The following is a 20,924-nucleotide window of genomic DNA, read 5'->3' on the forward strand; positions in this document are numbered from 1 at the left end:
ATAGATTTATTATTTATTCTTTCTGGATCGACAGAGACAGTAATAGAGTGATAAAAGTAAAAACTTTTGACACAAACTTTTGTTGTTGAAAAAAGAGTGCCGTTAGAAATGTTGGTTCGCCAATAATAAATAATTTGGGTCCCATGCTATATGATTAGCCTTCCACCTCTAGTTATAAATGATTGTGGCTCATTGTTAAAGAATTTTAATCATCAGCTCTGCGGGTCTGTGTCAATTAATTAATTTTTGTCCAGATGTGTTCAGCCATTTTTACCAGTGAAGGGAGTATTTTAACCTAGAAAGTCAAATATTATTTTTAATAACTGCTTTGTAAAACATTATTGAATGCAAATTCAGCAATGTTTAGTAAAGCTATTAGTTTACACCTACACGTCTCATTAAAGTTGCCTTAAAAATATTAATATAGCCATATCAGGCTACGCTCCTTAACACCATTAAAAAGAAACAGAAATTCTAGTGTTAGTTTTTTTGTTTCGTTTTTTTGTGTTGTGCCCTTGTAGCCTTTGTTGTGTTGCAGCAGGTGCTGACTTATATGAGAAGTCCTACTAGATCTGATCAACATTTGCACACATGCAGTTAAAGCTGGAAAGAAATTAGGGTAAGCCTTCGTCTGTACTTACCATACTGTCATAATGTATCAGCTCCAGCTCATAGTCAGGCAGGATGTCTGTCCTATTATTCACCAAGTCCAGGGCCATCTGAGCAGCGGGGAGGCAGGCTTGTCCACCAGGCCAGCCTCCACTCATGGGAAACAGGGCTCCAATGTAGAGCTTCTTCTTGCCTAGAGCCGGGCAGGAGCAGGATAGAACAGTAAGGATAAAGGTCAGAGAGTAGCGGGAGACCGGCCTACGGGGGAGGTTTTGGCAAAGCCTTTTCATAGCTGGGGGATGCTGAAGGTTGAGCGAAGCTTGGAGTCAGTGTATTCCTTCTATACACTTTTCGGCTTGGAGGGAGCAAGGTGGTATTGCGTGTGGCTCGTGAAGAATGAAATTCTATGAATGAGCACACGCTGGTGTTCCTGAGAGAAGAGAGCCCATTTGCAATTCTGTGTTATTTACATAATTTTAATGTGATCGTAAGCTTTTTGCAACCGACAAACAATTCAAATCAACGCAGATGACTGTCATCAAGCTCTTCTCCCGTTACATTAAAACTAGGAAACCTATCATCGCTTGTGTTTGGAACAGAACTTGTAAACACGCAGCTTCAACGCTTTTATAAAGTACTCTGTCCACAGGTACAACGATCTCCATCAAACTTATTAAATGCAGCTGGTAAACCGGGGGGACAATTCATTGGCAGAAAGCAGCTTTAAAGTTGCTGGAGTTGAATAGAAGGTTGAGATTGGTGACTGAATCAGGCTTCAGGCTCTTTCCACCGTCTAAGGTACCGAAAGTGTCGGAGGCTGCCTGGATTTCAGCTTCTCTCTGTTTCCAGGAGATAACCGATTGCTGTAACGATGCTTTCCTTTTTCTGCTTATGAAAAATTGAGAACCATCCACACCGAGCCCACGAAGACACGCGGAGATTTAATTTGTCCTCTCCGTCATTTATCTGCCCTTCTCCATCTTATCCGCCTACATCCATAGCCTACTCACGGATCTCCAGTCCAAAGCCTTATTAGAACGTTTTAAACATGTTGTACACAGACCACACCATACAAATGAAAAAGCCTGGCTTTCAGTAATCCAATAGGAGAACGGTCGACTAGACAGCAAGGTCGATCTTCAGATGAAAAAGTGGCCTCGGTGTTGCTGGAATGCAGTCGGCCGCTCGGGAGAGAGCCGAGAAAAATGACGGGAGCTGCTGAGCCCGCTGTGGCTGACTGCAGCAGCGTGCGAGAGCGGAGAGAGAGAGGAGGAGGATGCTTCGTCCCTCCGTTTCACAAACCACTTTACAATCCCTTTACACAGCCCCGAGCATTTATCTTTCCTCCGATAAGAACCTCTCCCCCCAGTCTTTACACTCCCTGCCACACCTCAGACTTGCTGAATAAACGTTAATTACCCGTCACAGGAACGCCACCGCGTGGACCGTAGGTTTTTAGCGACACTCCACCTTCCCGAAAGAATCTCTTATTACTCTCTCGTGCGTTTGCCGATCACAATTACAATACCAACTGTATTCTCGCCAACATGGAAAAACATCATTAAGATTATAATGGCTAAAACTGTCCTCTGAAATTCATTCAGTCATGTCAGTTCAGTCATGAAAAGGGCAGGACCGGATTTACACAGTACATGTACATTTTAGCCCCCCACCCTGCTGAGGGAAACCTCCGACCCTACTGGTCTTATGACTCTCTCGTATTTAAGCTAAATATGGCAAGAGGTAACAAATACATAACCTTGATCTCAGGTACCATGCAAGTACATACATGAGTGTTATTCCATTTTTCTCCATAAAATGTGACCAGTTTGACTGAGGAAGATACAATATTTATACATACTGTAGTATAGTGGTTCCTTAGTGAAGTGTTTTACACATTTTCATGAAAAGCAAACCCGGTTTCATTCTACAAATCCCTTTGGGGTTACATCATTTAGGGCATCCAGTGTAAACAAAACAAAAACAAAAAAACCAAACGTATAACTACCGGTGTTGACAACCATATCTGAATAAGTTAGTAGCCCAAAGTAGCTTTGAAACATACTTTAGCATCAACTGTGATGATACTTGATTTGACCCAGTATGTCCTGCACCCACAGGGTTTTTGTTGTCTTGGGTTCGTGAATTCTTTGTGAATGTGATTTTGGGTTTGTGGTTTTATTGTTATTCCAATGTTTGATGTTTTTATTTCTATGGGTTCCGGATTTCTTTATTCTGGTTTTCTCATAATTTCAAGCTTTATTTCCTGCAAAAACGTTGAGTGTTTCCTCCCAGAAACATGACCAGATGGCATCTAACGAGACAACTCTGGATAGCATTGCCTCCAATAACACCGTGGTCATTTTTGACCAGCATATGTCCTTCAATGCACATAGTAAACACACGTGAGTTCTACTTCACTCAGCTTTTTCTCACTGTGTTTATACACCACTCTGTATTTAATCATCATCATCTCTGATGATTATTCATCTCTGGCTCTCTTCCACAGCATGTCTTTTGAATGTAGTGAATGAGGTTCTTTAACCTTCCTCTCGTGTTAGCTTTCTGTTATCATCTCTTATGTTAGCGGGTCGGTTTTGACCCGTGAATTAAATCAGCTATAAAATATACTAAAAACAATAAGTTATCATCCAATTTGTTTCTCATCTCTTGGTTACCTTGTTAGGCTTCCTTATCCATGAAAATGTTGGTTTTAATACTTTTGGTGTGGGCCTCTGGGTCTTTTTTTGTCACTATACCCCTCGATTTCAATTAAAAAAAAATTGTAAAATTAACCTCAAGAGAATCATATTAATAAATAAAAGGTTTCTGTGTTACCTGAGTATTACTGAGGGGTATAGGACACATCTCTTAAATAAATCTGTTTTATTGATTTTTTTCATTTTAAGATTAATAACTAAAATGACATCGATGGTGTTACGGGTCAATTTCGACCCATAGACATTTACATCAAGAAAAGACAAAAAAAGTTTGTTTTTTTTCAGCAGTAGACCTTTAATATAAACTGAAAAAAAGAAAAAGTCCTCTCCTCCTTTGTTTTGGTTATAGCCGTGGGTAATTGTGGGCTTTTTATCACTTCCCAATGATACAGCTTCACCTCAGTTTCCTTTGTGAAGTTCTTGTCCAAGGTCATATCTGGTAAAAAATAAAATAAAATAAAATATCACAGCTGATATTGTGATCTTGCAGTCCAGTGGTCATATGGAGGACCACACATTTTCATTGTTTCTTCTCAGGGGTGCCACTCGCAGCTTTGACTGTGAAAATCTGTACATTCCAGGCATAGTTGGTTTTTGCATCACAGGCTTCCCAGATTTTTCTGCCGTTTTTCCCTTGCTTACTGGGTTATATATTGCCGGAAGGGGCATTTTCCTCAAAAAGTGGACAAGACATTCATCCACTGTCACTGGCCCTGGGATGAACATCAGTGGAAGAAGCTGCACCCATCTCTCCCAGACATCCCTGATGGGAGCAAGCTTGTCAGACCTCGGTCTGGTCTCTCTGTTGTCAAATCTGAGGACTCTTGAATCAAAATGATATCAAATGTGTGAAGTGACATCGTTGCCCAGAAAATGTTTCTGCCTGTCGATGCATCCCATAGACGATCAGTGGCCTCATTGCAGCATCTGTACACTCCAGCAAGAACAATGAAAGCATCCAGGTATTCCTCATCATGTCGCCATGGACTTTTTTTTCCTTCAAGGTTTATCATAGTAATGATGATTCTTTCTAGTGACAATGGCATAAATATCTCAAAACATCTCTTGATGTCACTGACTTTGGTCAGAGCAAACCTTGTGATTCCAGGGGTCATTTTGATGACATTTGCAGCAGCTGCCCTGCCATGTACATCATGAGGTACTGAGCTCCAAAAGATCTTACCATTTTTGGACTTGAATCTTTCAGCAGGAGTAGCTTCAGCACCAGCGACCTCCACCTCTGATCAGATGTGTCTGTGTCTTCTGGATGATAGTCCACATTGTCTTCCTCCTTAGAAACCTGCCCATCTGAATCGCTATGCTGCTCTGTGTCCTCTCCTTCATTTTCACCAAAAATATGATCCAGAACTTAGCTCACTGTGAATCTTCTTCTCATTTTTTGTATGCTGCAAATTGTAAATGTGCACTCTGGAAGTCAAATGGCCACTCAAATAGTGAATTCACCTCACATGCCCGTGTTTATTTTGTTTTGTTTTTGTGCAGGTATACTGCAAAAAACATGCAAAATAAGAATCCCCTAAAGCTCATATGATTAGGAGAGGCGCTTGCTGTAAGTGTTTTAGCTGACAGTGCACTTATGATTTCAGTTTTGGCTTTAATTATTGCTTTATACTCATAATATTATACCTGGGTCGAAACCGACCCTAACAACACAAAGGTCATAATTTCAACTAGGGCATTTTATAATTTAGTGAAAATAATTTTTTTTATTTTATTTTGTAGAAATAGAGGTTCCTGACAAAGTCAAAAAGCCTTGATACAATAAACAAATGTATGTGATTTTTTTATGCATTTGAAATTTAAAATGGGTCGGTGCCGACCCTAACACGAGAGGAGGGTTAAATATACAATTTGGTATCTAAGTATTTGGACAACAACACAGTTTATATTTGGTTTTTTACACTTTGCCTAGATTTTACCCAAAAAAAAGCCTGCACGATTTTGGAAAACAACATTTTGGAAAGAAACTAAGATGAACTTGTGTGTCCTTGTCCTGTCTTTTTCCTCTTACCCCCAACTGGTCGTGGCAGATAGCCGCCGGTCCCTGAGGATGGCTCTGCTAGATAATGCTTCCTGTTAAAGGGAATTTTTTTTTCCCCACTGTCATCTGATGGGGTTTTCTCTCTCTCTCTTATTGTTGGCCTTTTACAATGTAAAGCACCTTGAGGTGATTAGTGATGGGATTTCCAGCTCTTTTTAGAGAACCCGCTCTTTCGGCTCGGCTCCTAAAAAGAACAGACTCTTTCGGCTCCCAACCGGCTCTTCAGGTTGTTTTCTTGCTTTAATTAATTTGTTATTAACAACAATATAAAATTATGCACAAAAGGAATTACTATTTTTTTTTTAAAAATGTGGTTTTATTTATATATGTTTATATATAAATATATACGGTGGCCCCTAGAAACAAAGCACGTACAAACTCCAAAACACATTTCTAGCATGAACTGAACTTCCAAAACAGAGCTACCTAGATCGCTTAAATTACACAATTGAAAGCATATGTGTATTGTTTGTGTATTTATACACAAGCACTCATAATAATTCAAATTTTTAAAAAAAAGTTCATTTACCTGTTACTACCACACACCAAATCCGGTCGTTGGTACTTCCTGGCTTGTGTAGCCACTAGGTAACAAAAGCTCAACACTGCGCCCAGCATCCTGGAGCACTTCTGTTGTGTTTTGTACGTGTTTTGGAGTTCGTACGTGCTTTGTCTCTAGGGGCCACCATAAATATACTTTTATTTATTCACTCCACATAAAATGTAATAAATAAATCATATAATACAAAAACCAACTATTTACATTTCAACTTTTAACTATTTAAATTTTCAGCTTTTTCCTTTGAAACACATTTAAAGTGAAACAACACAAAACACTGCAAACCACAACACAATTAAATATAAATTAAAATATGAAAACAAAAAGCAGATGCACCTTCTCTGTCATATGGGCCTGCATGAATAAACTTTCTGAATCCTTTATCATCTGCAACTGAAAATAGTTGTGGATGATTACTATACCTTTCTAATGTGACGTTGTTGTCCCTGGCTCTCTCTCTCCCTCCCACTCTGTTCCTGTACTGCATCTAACTACCGCCCCTCCCCCCTCTGCTCAGCGCATAGCACAAGGCTCGCGTGCGGAAAAAAAGTGTGAGAGAGAGGGTGAGAGAAAGGGAAAAAAACCCATGGCTCCCAATCCAGTTGTTCAGTCTGACGTCACTAGCCGTGTCTGGACCTAAACTCTGCTGTAGGTCCATATATCAAACGATCACGATGGCATTATTGAGAGTTGAAAAACTGTCTAAAGTCTTTCATCTTTAATAAAATTATCAGCGTTCTGCTCTACCAGGTGTAACAATTGAGTTTAACATCCAGGCATCCATGAAAATGGAATTTATGACATTTAATGGAGTTAGAAGTTAGCAGGAAGTTAGCTCGCTAGCTTCTATCTAAATACAATATAGCATGTCCTGACTGCGGGGTTTTGGAAACAAATTAAAACGTACAGCTCTGTTATCACTTCCAGCATAAATGAAGACAGAAAACTTCGAACACGTCATTCACCTTTTCCTTACTTGCAGACTGGACTACTGCAATTCATTGTATTTTGGTCTCGACCAGGCCTCCATTCATCGTCTTCAGATGGTCCAAAATGCAGCTGCTCGCCTGCTAACTGGTACCAAGCGGAGACAGCATGTAACCCCAGTTTTATCTTCTCTACACTGTCTCCTACAGGATCCAATTTAAACTTTTACTTTTTGTTTTTAAGTCACTTAACGCCCCTTCTTACCTGTCTGGGCTCCTTTCAGTTTATGCTCCAGGAAAAACCATGAGGTCTAGCTCAAAATTAATGCTATTCACATGGACTAATCTCAAATTTTGTGGTGAAAGAGCCTTCTCTGTGGCAGGTCCCAGACCTTGGAATAGTCTTCCCCTAAATATTAGATCTGCACAAACACTCGATCAATTCAAATCACTACTAAAAACACATTTTTATGCCCTGGCTTTTATCACACTATGAGCCAAGCATTTTGGTCTTATTTAATAGTCTTAGTTATTGTTTTAATTATTTTATTGTCCTATCATCGTATTATATTGTTATTATTGTTTTACATTGTTTCTTTTTAATGGCATTTTTATAATGTTAAGTACTTTATGCAGCATCGTCTGTCTGGAAATGTGCTATATAAATAAATTGGACCTTGACCAGGGGAGAGAACACTCCAGATCATGTTTACTACAACATTAAGCATGCATATTGAGCCATACCCTTTCCCCACCTCGGCCAGTCCAACCACTTCTCCTTCCTGCTCTCCCCAGCCTATACCCCCCTCAGACGCAGTGCAAGGTCCACCACAAAGACTGTTAGAACCTGGCCTGAAAATGCACTCTCCAAACTGCACAACTACTTCACACAGACAGACTGGGACATATTTGAACACCAGGACCTAGAATCATTCACTGGATCAGGAAAGGGTCAGCTAAGTCATGAAACAAAGAATACTAATAGTTAAATTAGAAAACAGATCTAACTCCAGAGCAGAATGACTGCATTAAGCTAAAAGAGGGGCCCTTGAGGCAAGATGAACTGTTATCCCCTAATATCCCCAACAATCAAGATCAACAACAATAACAAGTTGTGGTGGCAGGTGTAGTTTTAGATAAAAATCAGAATACTTTATTAATCCTTGAGGAAATGATGTGGTCACAGTTGCTCCAAGACAGTAAGAACAGTAACTACCCAAATGAAAGCAACAATGGAACTTCAGAAACCTGGCGTTTTATTTTGAAATAAAATATAACATATTGATTAATATTGACATGCAGTAACTGTTACAGCAGTTTATTTTATTTTGATTCATTTCATAAACTGAAATCAGTCATTGTCTTATATCATTTTTCTTTGCAAAATAAATAGCTGATGAGAAACAAATTTTTGAGTATTTAGAGAAGTGAAAATGTTGCTCTGTACAGCACCAGTATTGTTGGCCCAACATGTCGGCCTGCCTTTCAAACTTCAAGTAGATGCCAGCTATGTGGAGGGCTTTGTCCTCTTACAGGAGAACGAAGAGGAAATAGATTGTATAGATAGATTGTACAGTAAGCTTCTTTTTAAAGAAATTATTCTGTCAATGAAAAAATGCTGGCACTGGTGTGAGCTCTATAACATCTATAACAACAGGCGGGTGTGACTAAAGTGCTTGACCTGCCCTGCTTTGTCATCTCTGGGTTCCATATTTCTTTGTCGTCGCTGGCCACCAGCCAAGCCTCATGTCTTGGAGGCTTCGGACACTGAGGCCACCTGAGGTTTCCTCTCTTCCCCGCGTTCCAGTTTGGTTTCACATCTTCCTCTGGCCACCCTGGCCAACATTTGTAAAAGTCTGTCCACCATCAGCAGCAAAGCAAAGCATGCCAAGATCGGTCTAGAATGTTAAGTATTCTTCTATTATGTTTACTATTTCACTGCTGAATAAGTCAGTCATCAAAGGCATCTGTTCCTAAAAGAATTGACAATATGAATTGGAATATGTCACAACTTGTCACGGTCTGGCTGGCAGACCGTGAGGGATGTTGGAGAAATGACCCAAACGCTGGACTTAGTGGAATGAGCAGTGGGTTTATTTACAGTGAGGTAAATGTACACCACACATTAAATCTCCAAAAATGCTCCCTCGACTCCCGTGACGTGTCTTCTCCTAAGTGCTGGTATTTCGTGCTCTCGGCCCCTGTGCCTTCGCACACCCCGTGTGTCTTGCAGTCCTGTGTTCCGCTGTCCTCCTGAGGAAAAACAACAGACAGCCGTTATGGCACCAACTCCAGCAGGCATACACTGAACAGCACTTTAAACACTGACATGGAGCCTAACTCAACGATTCTGCACCGGAGGAAGCTCCATCGCACTGTTAAGTAGCTCCCCCGACGAGCCTGATCAGAAGCAGGTGTGTGAGAAGCTAGGCGTGACCGGCAGCCGGCAGGGCCACACCCATCAGGCCTGCAGGTGGTTGTCCTTCATCCTTCAGCCACACCTGCAGACACCCACACACACACACACCAGCATGGAACACAAGAGCACAGTGCAGCAAACATACATCCAATACAATAATAACAATAACAATGGTCCACACTGTTCAAGGACCCCGAGTCCCCGGAACCGTGTCCGTGACACAACTGATTAGGTTTGATTTCATCTAGGTGTGTTTTGATTATTTGGACTGTGTGTGAAAACCATAAACTAAAAAAAATGATAACTTGTCAGTAGAGGAGGGGAATCAAAGTGAAATTGAATTGGTTTTACACACAACCTCTAGAAAACAGGAAGTGCTTTTACCCCCCTCCTGGCAGACCCTCTCATATATGCCAGCTATGGTTGTTAATAGCTATCATGTCAAACCTGCTACATGAGGCTTTTCAGGAGAAAAGGTTACAGTGCTGTGGATTTATGAAAGAGAACAGACCTGAAAGTGTTTTAATATTTGATGGTTTTGACAGGACATAAGGAGCTGCAGGCAGCATCTGATAATCTTTCTGTCTCTGGCTCAGGAATGAGCCTTGAGGGTTGTTCTGAAGCCCACCTGCTCTGCTTACACATTAATGCTCCTATAATAACAACAACAACAACTAAACCCAAAAACAAAAACCACCAATTAAATACCAATCCACACAAAACAATTAAACCAAAAAGAAGGCCATATCTCAGAAGTAAATGGTTGCGTCTTATTTTGAAGCCTGCGCTGTCACGGTCGATAGCAGGGTCTCAAGTGCAGACCAGGGGTCCGTTCTTCGTACTTCGCTTACTACATCCAAGATCAAATCATCGCGCTAATAATAATAATAATAATAATAATAATAATAGATTGGATTTATATAGCGCTTTTCAAGGCACCCAAAGCGCTTTACAATACCACTATTCATTCACTCTCACATTCACACACACTGGTGGAAGCAGCTACGGTTGTAGCCACAGCTTCCCTGGGGCAGACTGACAGAAGCGAGGCTGCCATATCGCGCCATCGGCCACTCTGGCCAACACCAGTAGGCGGTAGGGTACATTTATTATATTATATTACATTATATATTATATTATATTACATTATATCCTCTTTCACATTAGAGCCACAACAGGACCCACTAGAACATGGGAACAAGTAAAAGTGAAATATAAGAATATTCTACAGAATGGTAATATTTATCACTTATATTGCTTTTCAATCAATCAATCAAAGCTTTATTCGTCACATGCAGGTTGCCCTGCAGTGAAATAGGACCCCCCCGACCTTACACATATAGCACAAACATTACATGGGGATACAGGTCAGAGATTGGTAGAATCAGAAAAAAAAAAAACATTGAAATGTACACTACACTGGGGAAAGTACAAGAGGAAAAAAAGACCCCTACTCATGCTATGCTTCCATGGTAGGACAGCATGAGAACAGGAAACAAAAAAACTCCTCTGCACAAGAAGCACATAAATGTCCACAGCACAACATTGTGAAGACATGACAAGCCACAGGGGTGGGTGGGGGTTGAGGAGTAATCCGAAGCGAACACAGCAGCCACCCTGCACAGCGCTACCATTCCAGCGCGGCACACAGACCCGCCGTGCTGCCTCTTGGAAAGAGACCCTGAAACAATCTGTTTGTTTGTTCATAACAGCAACCAAGAAAAGGGCAGAGCAAAAAAAGACAGGTGGTGGTCCTGCACCCCCTCGTCAACAAGTTGGTTAAGTGAATAATACCCTCACGGGAAAATCGATATCTCTCTATGAGCACACTGTCGCGCTGAGCTAAAGGATCCTGTCTATCCCGCAATATACGCTGAATTCTGAGGACTCTCCTTATCAATCTTGCACCTTCCGCAATGGGTTGGTCGCGTATACGGACAGGACATGGCTGCGACAGACTTCCCAAATCCACCTTCGCTTTTATAGCCGTGGTCTCTCATCTTGATTACACGAAGTAATTTGCAGTTACTACTGTGAAATATGACTTACATCTGTAATAATCACATACATGTAATAGAATGTTAATAGTACATTTCCCTTTTTTAGGAAATGACCTGTATGTATCTGTGTGAAATCAATAAAAGGATCAAGTGCTGCATTATCTTTAGTTACATTGATGTTATTTATTTATGGTGAAACAGTGGTGGAATATCGCTGTTGCTTTCGTATAAATGACGTGGACATACCTGCGTGGCCGCGATCTAATCCTGTTTACATAAAGTAAGCCTGCTCCCGAGCAGGTTTACGCTTACGGCTCTGTTGCTATGACAGCAAGTCCCGGATGAGCTTCGGGGAACCGACTGATCCAGGATCACGCGAAATCGTCAACAATCAAATCCAGCTAACTTACTTAGCGAGGTACGAAGAACGGACCCCTGGCCTTAAGTAGTGGACAGGTCAGGACAACTGGACAACAACAACAGGACAACTAATCGCGAACAGGTGTGTGGGCCAAGGGCGGGAGCCCGCAGTGAGCTCCGCCCAGGCAGAGCAGTGAAGGAGAGAGAGCGAGAGAGAGAGAGAGAACACAAAACACAAGTAGCCTTGCGGGGCAGGCTGGGTAGACACAGGGACCATGACATGCGCATGTTTCCATTCGAAGCCAAACATATGCAGCAAGCCTCATCAACATTTTACACCATGTGCATCATATGAGGACAGAAATGGCCAAATCTGGTCTTGAGACCTCCTTTCTAGTAGGATTCTGCTTCTGAATGGAACTGTGGGTATCTCAGCAGGCTGGATTTCACCACAGGCTGCAAAGTCTCAGACAATTATTCAGGCATCTGTGATTGGCTGCACATGGTGCAAGGTCACAAAATGCAACACATTTGGCTACATAAGTGTGTGCATCACTGTAGGGTTACACAATTGGCTCAACAGGCTGCCAAGATCACTACAGGATGTGCCAGTGGAGAGTTTTTCATTCAACAAATCCACAAAAACCCACAAAATAAATATCAAAAGATATAAATTATCCTTAAAACCTTAATCAGGAATCTAGTTCCTTCTGTGTGAAGAAATGACCTGTATACCTATATTTTAATGATAAAATAAAGTGTCTCCTGCCATTTTGATTCACATTTTGGTTTACCTTATCTCGTATGTCTGTGAAGGTTCTCAGTCATCCAGGTCATTGTAGTTTAAGGAGCTTGGAAAGAAAAGCGTCTGGACTTCTTTAAGTTGCTTGAAGACATTTCACCTCTCATCCGAGAAGCTTCTTCAGTTCTAAGGTCAAATGGTGACAATCAGACAGCAGCTAGGGAGGATAAGAAAGACAGACGCAACAACATTGTCGTCCCCTATCAATGTTGACCAGAGAGTGCAAAAATATACATTTTTGCACTCTCTGGTCAACTGACTCAGTGACTCAAATGACTCAAGAAACGCGATTCACTTTGGTGAGTGACTCATTAAAACCCGATTCAGTAAAAAGAATCGAATTTATGATCACTACCACTGTGAGCAACAGCAGACGTGTGCACTGTGGTCACGCCAGCATTGAATCCATCCAAGTTACATGGTTTATTAAAATAATCAAATTACAGCATTTACATTTATGTTAGACTACTTTTAATTAACTGCTTTAGCCCACTTACAATGAAAATTAAAAAAAAATCTTGTTCCTGACCTGTGTAGTATGTTAACACTATTGGAAGTAAAAAATAACTTGAACTCCAATTTTGAAAACAAGAATTTCTTTTTCTTTTTCTTTTTTTTATAAAGCTCTGACTTGTATTATGAGTCTGTGGTCTGGGAGAGAGTCCTGTAACTCTGTCTGCAAAATACAGTATATAATGACCAATGTTGGGCAATTAATTATATAGTTACTTCTTCAAAAAAGTAACTGAGTTATGCAAACAACAAAGTTTTTTGCAGCTGTTTACCTAAAAATGCAGCCAAGGCGTTTTTTTGAATAAACATTTCAAACTATTTACAGAACAATCAGCTGTTCTGCATCAAATCTGATGCCACACATTATTTGTGTAACTCCAAAAAATTATTTCTGTCCACTATGAGATAAAGGAGAACAACAGCCTGATACCTGCAGGCCTGACAACAGGAGATGTATCACTGCTGTAACACCTGTACCATTCAGCAGTCGCCTCATTGTTCTGACACACACAACAAAACTATTGACTACATTACACACTAACTACACACTAACTACACACTAACTACACAAGATTTGCACTAAATGTTGAAAATCTCTCACATCTCAAAACACCGCCGTCACTCCTAAACCTTCCCCCCTTCCTAAACAACTAAATGCCATGTTGCCATATCATTTTTTGATTGGTCGACATGATACATTTTTCGACCAATAGGAAAGGGTGGGGGTATATTTGGTTTTGTTTTTGCTCACAGGCGGAGCTTTGAAGCGTTTTCCTTATAAAACGCCGGTTTTACTGTTTCTTCCTGCAGTAAATATAAACAACGACAGTATTCAGGAAGAAAACCAAACATTGCAGATATTTTTATCATAGCTCTGGTTTTACATGGCCTATCAAGTCCACACTTTTTCCGTCAGTTGTTCCGTCTGTCCTGCTCACATCTCCAATGGTTGTACACGTTGTCATTAACGTGGCTTCACTCCACATCAGCCATGCCACTTTGCTAGCTAAAACATCAGTGTCGGTACATAAGGACGCTGTCATATCCTGTCAACGATGTTGATTAGCTGCGTATATACAAATGCGAATCGCATCATTGGCTGGACTATGGGATAAAGTGGCATCATTGTAATCCCATACGGGAGCAGCCAGTCACTTACTGACTAACACTGCAAAACAGAAATGTTAAAGTATTAGTTTTAATTTCAAATCAAGTTCGATTTTTTTTTTGTACGCAACGCAGATTTTCTGTGCGTAGAGACTGTGCCAGCAGTGCACAATTGTGCACACGTGCAGCTTAGAGGGAACATCGTCCCCTATGTAGCCGGTGTATCAGAGAAACTCAGGAGAGTTTTTTCCAAGCTCGACATCTCAGTGCATTTCAGACCCAGGAACAATGCCTGAACAATTGGAATCTGTACTGGACCAATTGTGTACTAACGGAGAAACACACAAAATCATTGAAGAGAACATGACGTCCTTATTTTAAGAAGCTGAATGAACTGCTTACTCCCCAATCTGCCCCAGCAGGGGACTGATTACCTGTCCTAGCAGTTTTTTGTTCAGCATATGAGCTGTGCAGGGATCACATCGTACATCACTGTGAGCAGAGGCTGTAGTGTCTCTTCAGCATGAGAGTATCAAACCTCATTATGCAGCAACTTTCTACATGTTCCTGTAAATATTACTCGTGTAGGCCCTCTTTAGAGCACAGCAACCATGTAGGTTCCCACCCTTGGTGTTGCTTTGGATCCTCAGAATTGATGTGTTGGATGAAACCATCATATCATGACTCTTTCACTGCAATGGGAAACAAAAAAGGTTAAAGATCTCAATAGAAGACTCTTCCCATGAACATTCCCTACTGCCAATATCTGCTTTGGAAAAAACAGGAGAGACACTGTTTAATGTCACTTTTCAAAATAATTTCCAATTCTTGTTTTATAATATTTAACTTTCCAAATATCCATTTCCTACAATGCTCTTAAGGAAGTAACATGTTTATTTATAAAATAATAAGGAGACTAGGAAACCTATACCTCCAATACTACCTTGGCATAATTTCTTAGCATAACAAAGGCTTCTCATTTTATCAGTCCTGTAATTTGTTTTATCATTCCACTATGGATTCTAGTTTTCAGGCACATTTGCACAATTTGACACCAAATTGCATTTGTTCAAATACATATGACATCAGCACCGGTTTCCAGCTTACAAGATCAGATTGCATTTAACAGAATGCGCTACAGTGGAGGGGAAAACAAACAAACAAACAGACATGATGGACAGTGGCAGACCATGATGTCATGATTTGGCTGACTCCTGCCCAGACAGAGACGAGAACATTACTGCAGATTTTACACAAAGTGTGAGACCAATAAGAACTGTATTTGAGGTCTTATAACACACTTTTGAAACAGCAAGTAATAAAACTATAGCTTTAAGCCCTCTACTGCATTACCCATCACCCAAGCTGTTATGCTGGACTGGAGTGTATGAACTGTGAAATATGAATGGCCACTGCTTTCCAAAACACCTGCTGGTCTAACCGTCTGTCTCAGCTACTCTACGCCTTCTTATAGGCCTCATTCACTGTTCATCTTCTGTTGTAGCCATCCTTTACTTAGCTCACAATTTGAAAATGCAGCATTTCAGAAGTTTCTAATTGGATTTCATTTATGTCAGAATTAACATAACATATAGTATTAATTCCAGGATGTAACCATATCAATACCCAATTCTTTTTTTCTTTTCTTTTTTTGCCGGTCCTGTTTGGTTCTTTAGCCATCAGAATTGTTGTCTGAGGGCCAAGAACGATGACCAATGGATTTACTTTACCAAGTGGATCATCACAGCCGTATTGGTCTATTTGAGGTGAAGAGTGACAGTGAGAGAAGGGACTTAAAAAAAGAAAACAATCACCACAATCACCTGTTTCGAGAAAAAAAGAGAGAAAACTAGCAAAAAGAGAGCAACACAATACACACAACATCATTGCAATAATCTAAATAAGTGTATTGAATTTCAGGAGCGGGACCACTCCTCTTTCACGCCCCTAAAAGTCCCCCTTCACCAATACCTGCTGTTATCATTTTCATGCGAACACCCCTTGTCGTCAGACGCCTCACAAAATTCTAAGAGCTTGATTCCTACTTGTTGTGTGCCCACCTTATTACTGAATTAGGCAGAGCACTCTGAATTAAATCAGGACATAAAGCACGGTCTTTGTTAGGTTTTGTATTGTTGATTGTCATTTATGCTTAGAGATATTTAACCATATATGCTTAGAGGCAGGGGTGTCACTAGGTTTTAAGGACAGGGGGGGCTTAGCCCCCAAGAGATGCACACGACATGAACGAACGTAGTGAATGAGCACAAAATTTCACAAACAGAAAACAAAGACTGAGAAATTGTTTTCCTACTTTTTTGGACAGATTAAACATCCTAGGCCACCAATAGATCTATTGTTTTATTTCAGTCTGCTTTATAATACAGTACAACAAAAAAACAGAGGAAATGTGTTTGCTGCATCAATAACAAGAAAAAAACTGAAAATAAAAAAGTACATTTTTCTGGCTGCAATCACCAGTTACTTGGTGGGTGGAAGCATCAAAGAATGACGTCTGTTTTTAAGAGTGGCAAATCGGTCAATCACTCTGTTGTGACTCAGATGCTGAAGCGTGTCTTTTTCAATAGACATGACTGCAAGACTGTGAAGTCTTTTCTGACCCATTGTTTGACGCAGCCAGGAGTGCAGCCGACGCAGTGCACTAAAGGACCGTTCGCACGAGCAGCTGCTGACAGGCACTGTTAGGGCAACTTGGATGGTTGCCTTCAGAGAGGGAAACATGTCTGAATCAAGGAGGTTGTACACAGACAACATATTTTTGGGTGGACATCCAGCCTCTGTTTTCCGGGTAAGAAAGTTTCTGGCCACCAGAACCTCCTCTTTTTTCAGGTCAAGTCTGTAGTTCATTCAAGTGTGGTTCACTCAAGAAGTTCTCAGATTTAGGACTGCATGCCTGGACGCCTTTTAGCAGCCCTGCATCTACACTGCAAAATCTTTGATCAAGCTCGCCAACCATCCGATCCACACAAGGGAAAAGTAACTCTCTTTTCAATGTGTCTGAGTTGTTCAATTCAGTGCGTGAACCCACAGTTGCCTCCAGGACAAAATCCTCCATTTTCCTCTGTTTGTGCCTTGTCTTGGCACCTGGTTCAGGGATACTGATGGTGTTACACAGGGCCTTGGTTTTCTCATACAGCTCTGTAGCAAATGCATCTGAGTGTTTGCCCTTAAGTGTGTCACACACAGCTTGTTTGCAGATAAAAGCTTCTGCCAGGTCTAAAGTCTCTTTCTGCAGGAATTTGTGGAGTCCTTCGGTTACAGACAGAATCGACTGAAACATCAGTAGTGCATAGACTGCTGAGAACTTGTAGAGCTTTGCTCTGAGACCAACAGCTATGGGGGATCCAATTGCAGATAGGCACTCCAAAATGGCAGGCAATGTCTCAAGAACTGCACTGATTGATCGCAACTGACATGCCCAGCGAGTGTTTGAAAGTTGCACAAGCTCAGTTTTTGTCAATCCAAGCTTTGCCTGAGTCTCCATGAACTTATGATGATTGACTAGGGAGGTGCTGAAGAAAGAATACACACACTCCAACAAGCTGAAAAGCTCCACAGCCTCTGGGACAGCCTTGCAAGTATTGCACAAAACCAGGTTGAGTTGATGAGCATAACAATGCACATAGATAGCCTCAGGATGGAGCCTTCTAAAATGTGCTTGTACACCTCCAGTGGAGCCACTCATAACGGCTGCACCATCATATGTTTGTGCTACACACTTAAGCTCTGCAAGACCATAGTTTTGGATCTGCTGCTGAATCTCATTTGCAATGGACTGGGCATCAAATGATTTTATCTCTGCAAGTGCAAGGAAACGCTCCTTCACTGCCCCCTCTGACACGTACCTGACACAAACAGCTAACTGCTCTGCCTTTTTATCCCTTGCCTCATCCACCATGATGGAATAGACTTTAGACTTTGTCATTTCAGATACAATGACACTAGTAACTTCCTGGGCACAACAGTCAATCATGTCATTCTGGGATGTTGGTGAGATATACTGTGCATTTGATGGGGGATTATGTTTTTGAAGAAAAGGATCAAACTCCTTCAAAAGCTCCATGCACGCAAGAAAATTCCCTCTGTTTGGGCTGTCTTCACCTTCATCATGACCACGAAAAGGGAGTCCCTGTCTCCCTAACATAGAGGTGACTGCAACAATTCGTCTGAGATACTCTCTTCTTTCGACTATCTCACTCACATTTGCAGTTGCTATCATCTGTGCAACGTTTCCCTGTTTGCTAGTTCCCTGGTAGCTTTTCCATGTAACAACACTGTCCTTATGTGTTTGTGCCATCTCATGCTTGCCAAAGATGACTAAAGCTTTCTTCCAGTTCTTGCAACCGTTACTGACCAAACTATCATGTTTGATGTTTTTGCCAAACACTCTACATGGGAAGCAGAAAGCTGCATTCTGGTTGACTGAATATTCTAACCAGTTGTGCTTTTCAAACCAGCTGTGGTTAAATGCTCGCTTCTGTGTACCAAAAGTATCCTGTGGATAGCTCTTCAGCTTCACCTGTCTGGGCCCTGTGTCTTTGTCACCTAAATCAAACCCTGTAGTAGAATGAGTTGCTGCAGCTGCTTCATCATTTTCCCTCTCTTGGCCTGTTTGCTCTCCTCTCTCTGTAATAACTTGATCTTCCTCTGCCTCTCGATCTATTTGCTGCAGCTCCTCTGTCTCTCCTTGCTCTCTCTGACTTGAACTTGCCTGTTGACCTTTTTCTCCCTCAGCCACTCCTTCTGCCTCACCCTTCAAGATACATTAAAACATACTGAATTGTAATGTAAATTGCTAATATCATGACTTCTGCTCCCGCTCCACAGTAATTTGTTGCTCCCAAATATTTTGAAGTTACAAACATTATATTTTGAGCACGCATGTGACTAAAATGGTTGCAATTTAAAGCCCTGAAAAATATTACTAAATTACTTGAATTGAAGTAATATTAAAATAGAACCCTCAAAAATATGTGAGTCAGGCTAATTTGACTTATATACATATCTCTCTCTTTGCTCTCTCCACTTTCTAACCTTGACTCTCCTAAATAAAAGCTCAAGTTAAACAGGTCTTATATGTTGTACCGTGACTGAAATGTTTCATATTTCATATCCATATTGAGTCCCATAAAATTCTAATCAGACTGTCTCCATCACAAATGACTCCATCCTTTGACTCACCTCTCCAGCAGACGTCTCTCCCCTCTGCCTCTCTGTGCTCCTCTGCCCTGACTCCTACAGGTTAATGGGGATGGAGTGATTATTATTATTTCCACTGATGATAACCATACCTGAATGAGCTCAGCTGGATTTTTCAGAGCTAAAACGAGTGACAGAAATTAACATTATGCTAACAATTTAACTTAGTGCGCTAGCCAGGTTTTTATTTACAAAATGGGGAGCACCTGGTTCATTATTTACATGGGACTCTCTGCTGTTAGCTGGAGCTAACTAATTGTTACTACCAGCCAGTGATGAAGACTTACTTTCTTGAAAAACTTGCGTATATCCATGATTTCTTGCCGTTTGCCACATGCACGCTAGTGTTTCTGCAGGTGTATACGAGCGGAGTGTAAAGTAGCAGTGAAAACGAGGACTGGATTTTCAGTCATGTGGATGTCCCCTGTGAACAACTGGAAGGGATTGGATAACGAAGCACTGACGCTACCTTAACAATGTAAAGCGAAAGGGACCAACCGAGTTATGATCATATTTGTGTGAATAGCGACAGGTTTATATTATTATTTCTTTAAACTCATATTCCTGCATCTTTATATTGAATTTGTCTGCAAGTTCTGTAAAAAAAAAATCGAATAAGTAAAAAAAAAAAAAAAAAACCCACCAAATTATTTAGGGGGGCTTAAGAATATTTTAGGGAGGCTTCAGCACCCCTAAAATAGGCCTAACGACGCCACTGCTTAGAGGTGTATAATCAATTGTGTAGTGATAGTCTGCAAACTTTGTGTGCATTAGAGAGCACTTTGGGAGCACGAGAGAGGTCGTACCTTGTCTTATTGTTTTATGGTAGGATTAACGTAGCTACGTCTGTTTTAGTCTAAGTGCTTTAACTGCTGGACTTCCTCACCATGTTATCTAGGGTGAACCATCTAGGGTGAGGGGGAGACTACCCTCTTCCTGACCAAGGATGTTTGCTTTTGTGCTTTCATGTTATATGACCCTTTGATCAGCAGTACCACACACACACACACACACACACACACACACACACACACACACACACACAGTATTCTTTGTTCACATGTATACCTATGTAAGATGCTATATGTTAATGACCCTATGCATATTCATGTAACCACAATAAAAGGAGTGCTATGGGGAACCTGGCTGAGAGTCTGACGGAGGTCAAGTGGTGGAACGACACTTGGCTCCAGGCAGGTCTCCCTCATGCATGAGTAACATGAAGAACTTTGCCTACTTCGGGTCTTGCTTGCTGTGTAATTATATTGTCCTCAACATTCCAGCGAATAGGTTCAAGCTACAAACCTATCAGTCTTTATCTTGCTTTATTGAATACTGTCGATCTGACAACTAGCCACTTAACGAGGCCTCCTTCTGACAACAACATCCGGTTCAAAAGTCACCACAATAAGACATAGCCATATATCAATACACGGCATCCCCCTTTTCCTTAGACTCAAACTTTAGTCGTAATAACTTTGATGTCTTTTTTTTTCCAACATTGAACATTCTTTCTTGTCTTACTTTCTAACAGTTATATTTTCTAACTGTCTCACCACACATGTACCTTTTTTTTTTCCCAATATATACATGTCGACATACACATATGAACTTGGAACTTGCCAAT

At 40.9% G+C, this 20,924-nt stretch overlaps 1 protein-coding gene, 1 long non-coding RNA gene and 1 pseudogene across 3 annotated transcripts in view; all 3 read right to left on the bottom strand.

Annotated features, from left to right (window-relative positions):
* gabbr1b (gamma-aminobutyric acid (GABA) B receptor, 1b) overlaps positions 1–1,987 on the bottom strand; it is a 133,589-nt gene extending 131,602 nt beyond the window's left edge. For both annotated transcript variants that reach the window (XM_086279784.1, XM_086279783.1), the window contains exon 1: positions 642–1,987. In XM_086279784.1, coding sequence (XP_086135910.1) covers positions 642–899 — 258 coding nt within the window. In that variant the 5' untranslated portion in view covers positions 900–1,987. The remainder of the gene's footprint in view (positions 1–641) is intronic.
* Positions 1,988–8,995: 7,008 nt separating this feature from the next.
* Positions 8,996–12,603, bottom strand: LOC147304630 (uncharacterized). Its single transcript, XR_015127002.1, has 3 exons — positions 12,450–12,603; positions 9,206–9,377; positions 8,996–9,129 (listed from the first exon to the last, which is right to left on the bottom strand). It is a non-coding gene; the product is annotated as an uncharacterized LOC147304630 (long non-coding RNA).
* A 3,644-nt stretch (positions 12,604–16,247) lies between these two features.
* Positions 16,248–19,967, bottom strand: LOC147304631 (zinc finger MYM-type protein 1-like; annotated as a pseudogene).
* Between the last annotated feature and the right edge of the window lie 957 nt (positions 19,968–20,924).

Source organism: Aulonocara sp. 'chitande type north' Nkhata Bay, linkage group LG22 (genome assembly GCF_057382095.1).
Source record: "Aulonocara sp. 'chitande type north' Nkhata Bay isolate Kocher_YH1m ecotype deep benthic linkage group LG22, A_spYH_male_GT1.1, whole genome shotgun sequence".
Lineage (NCBI taxonomy): Eukaryota > Metazoa > Chordata > Actinopteri > Cichliformes > Cichlidae > Aulonocara > Aulonocara sp. 'chitande type north' Nkhata Bay.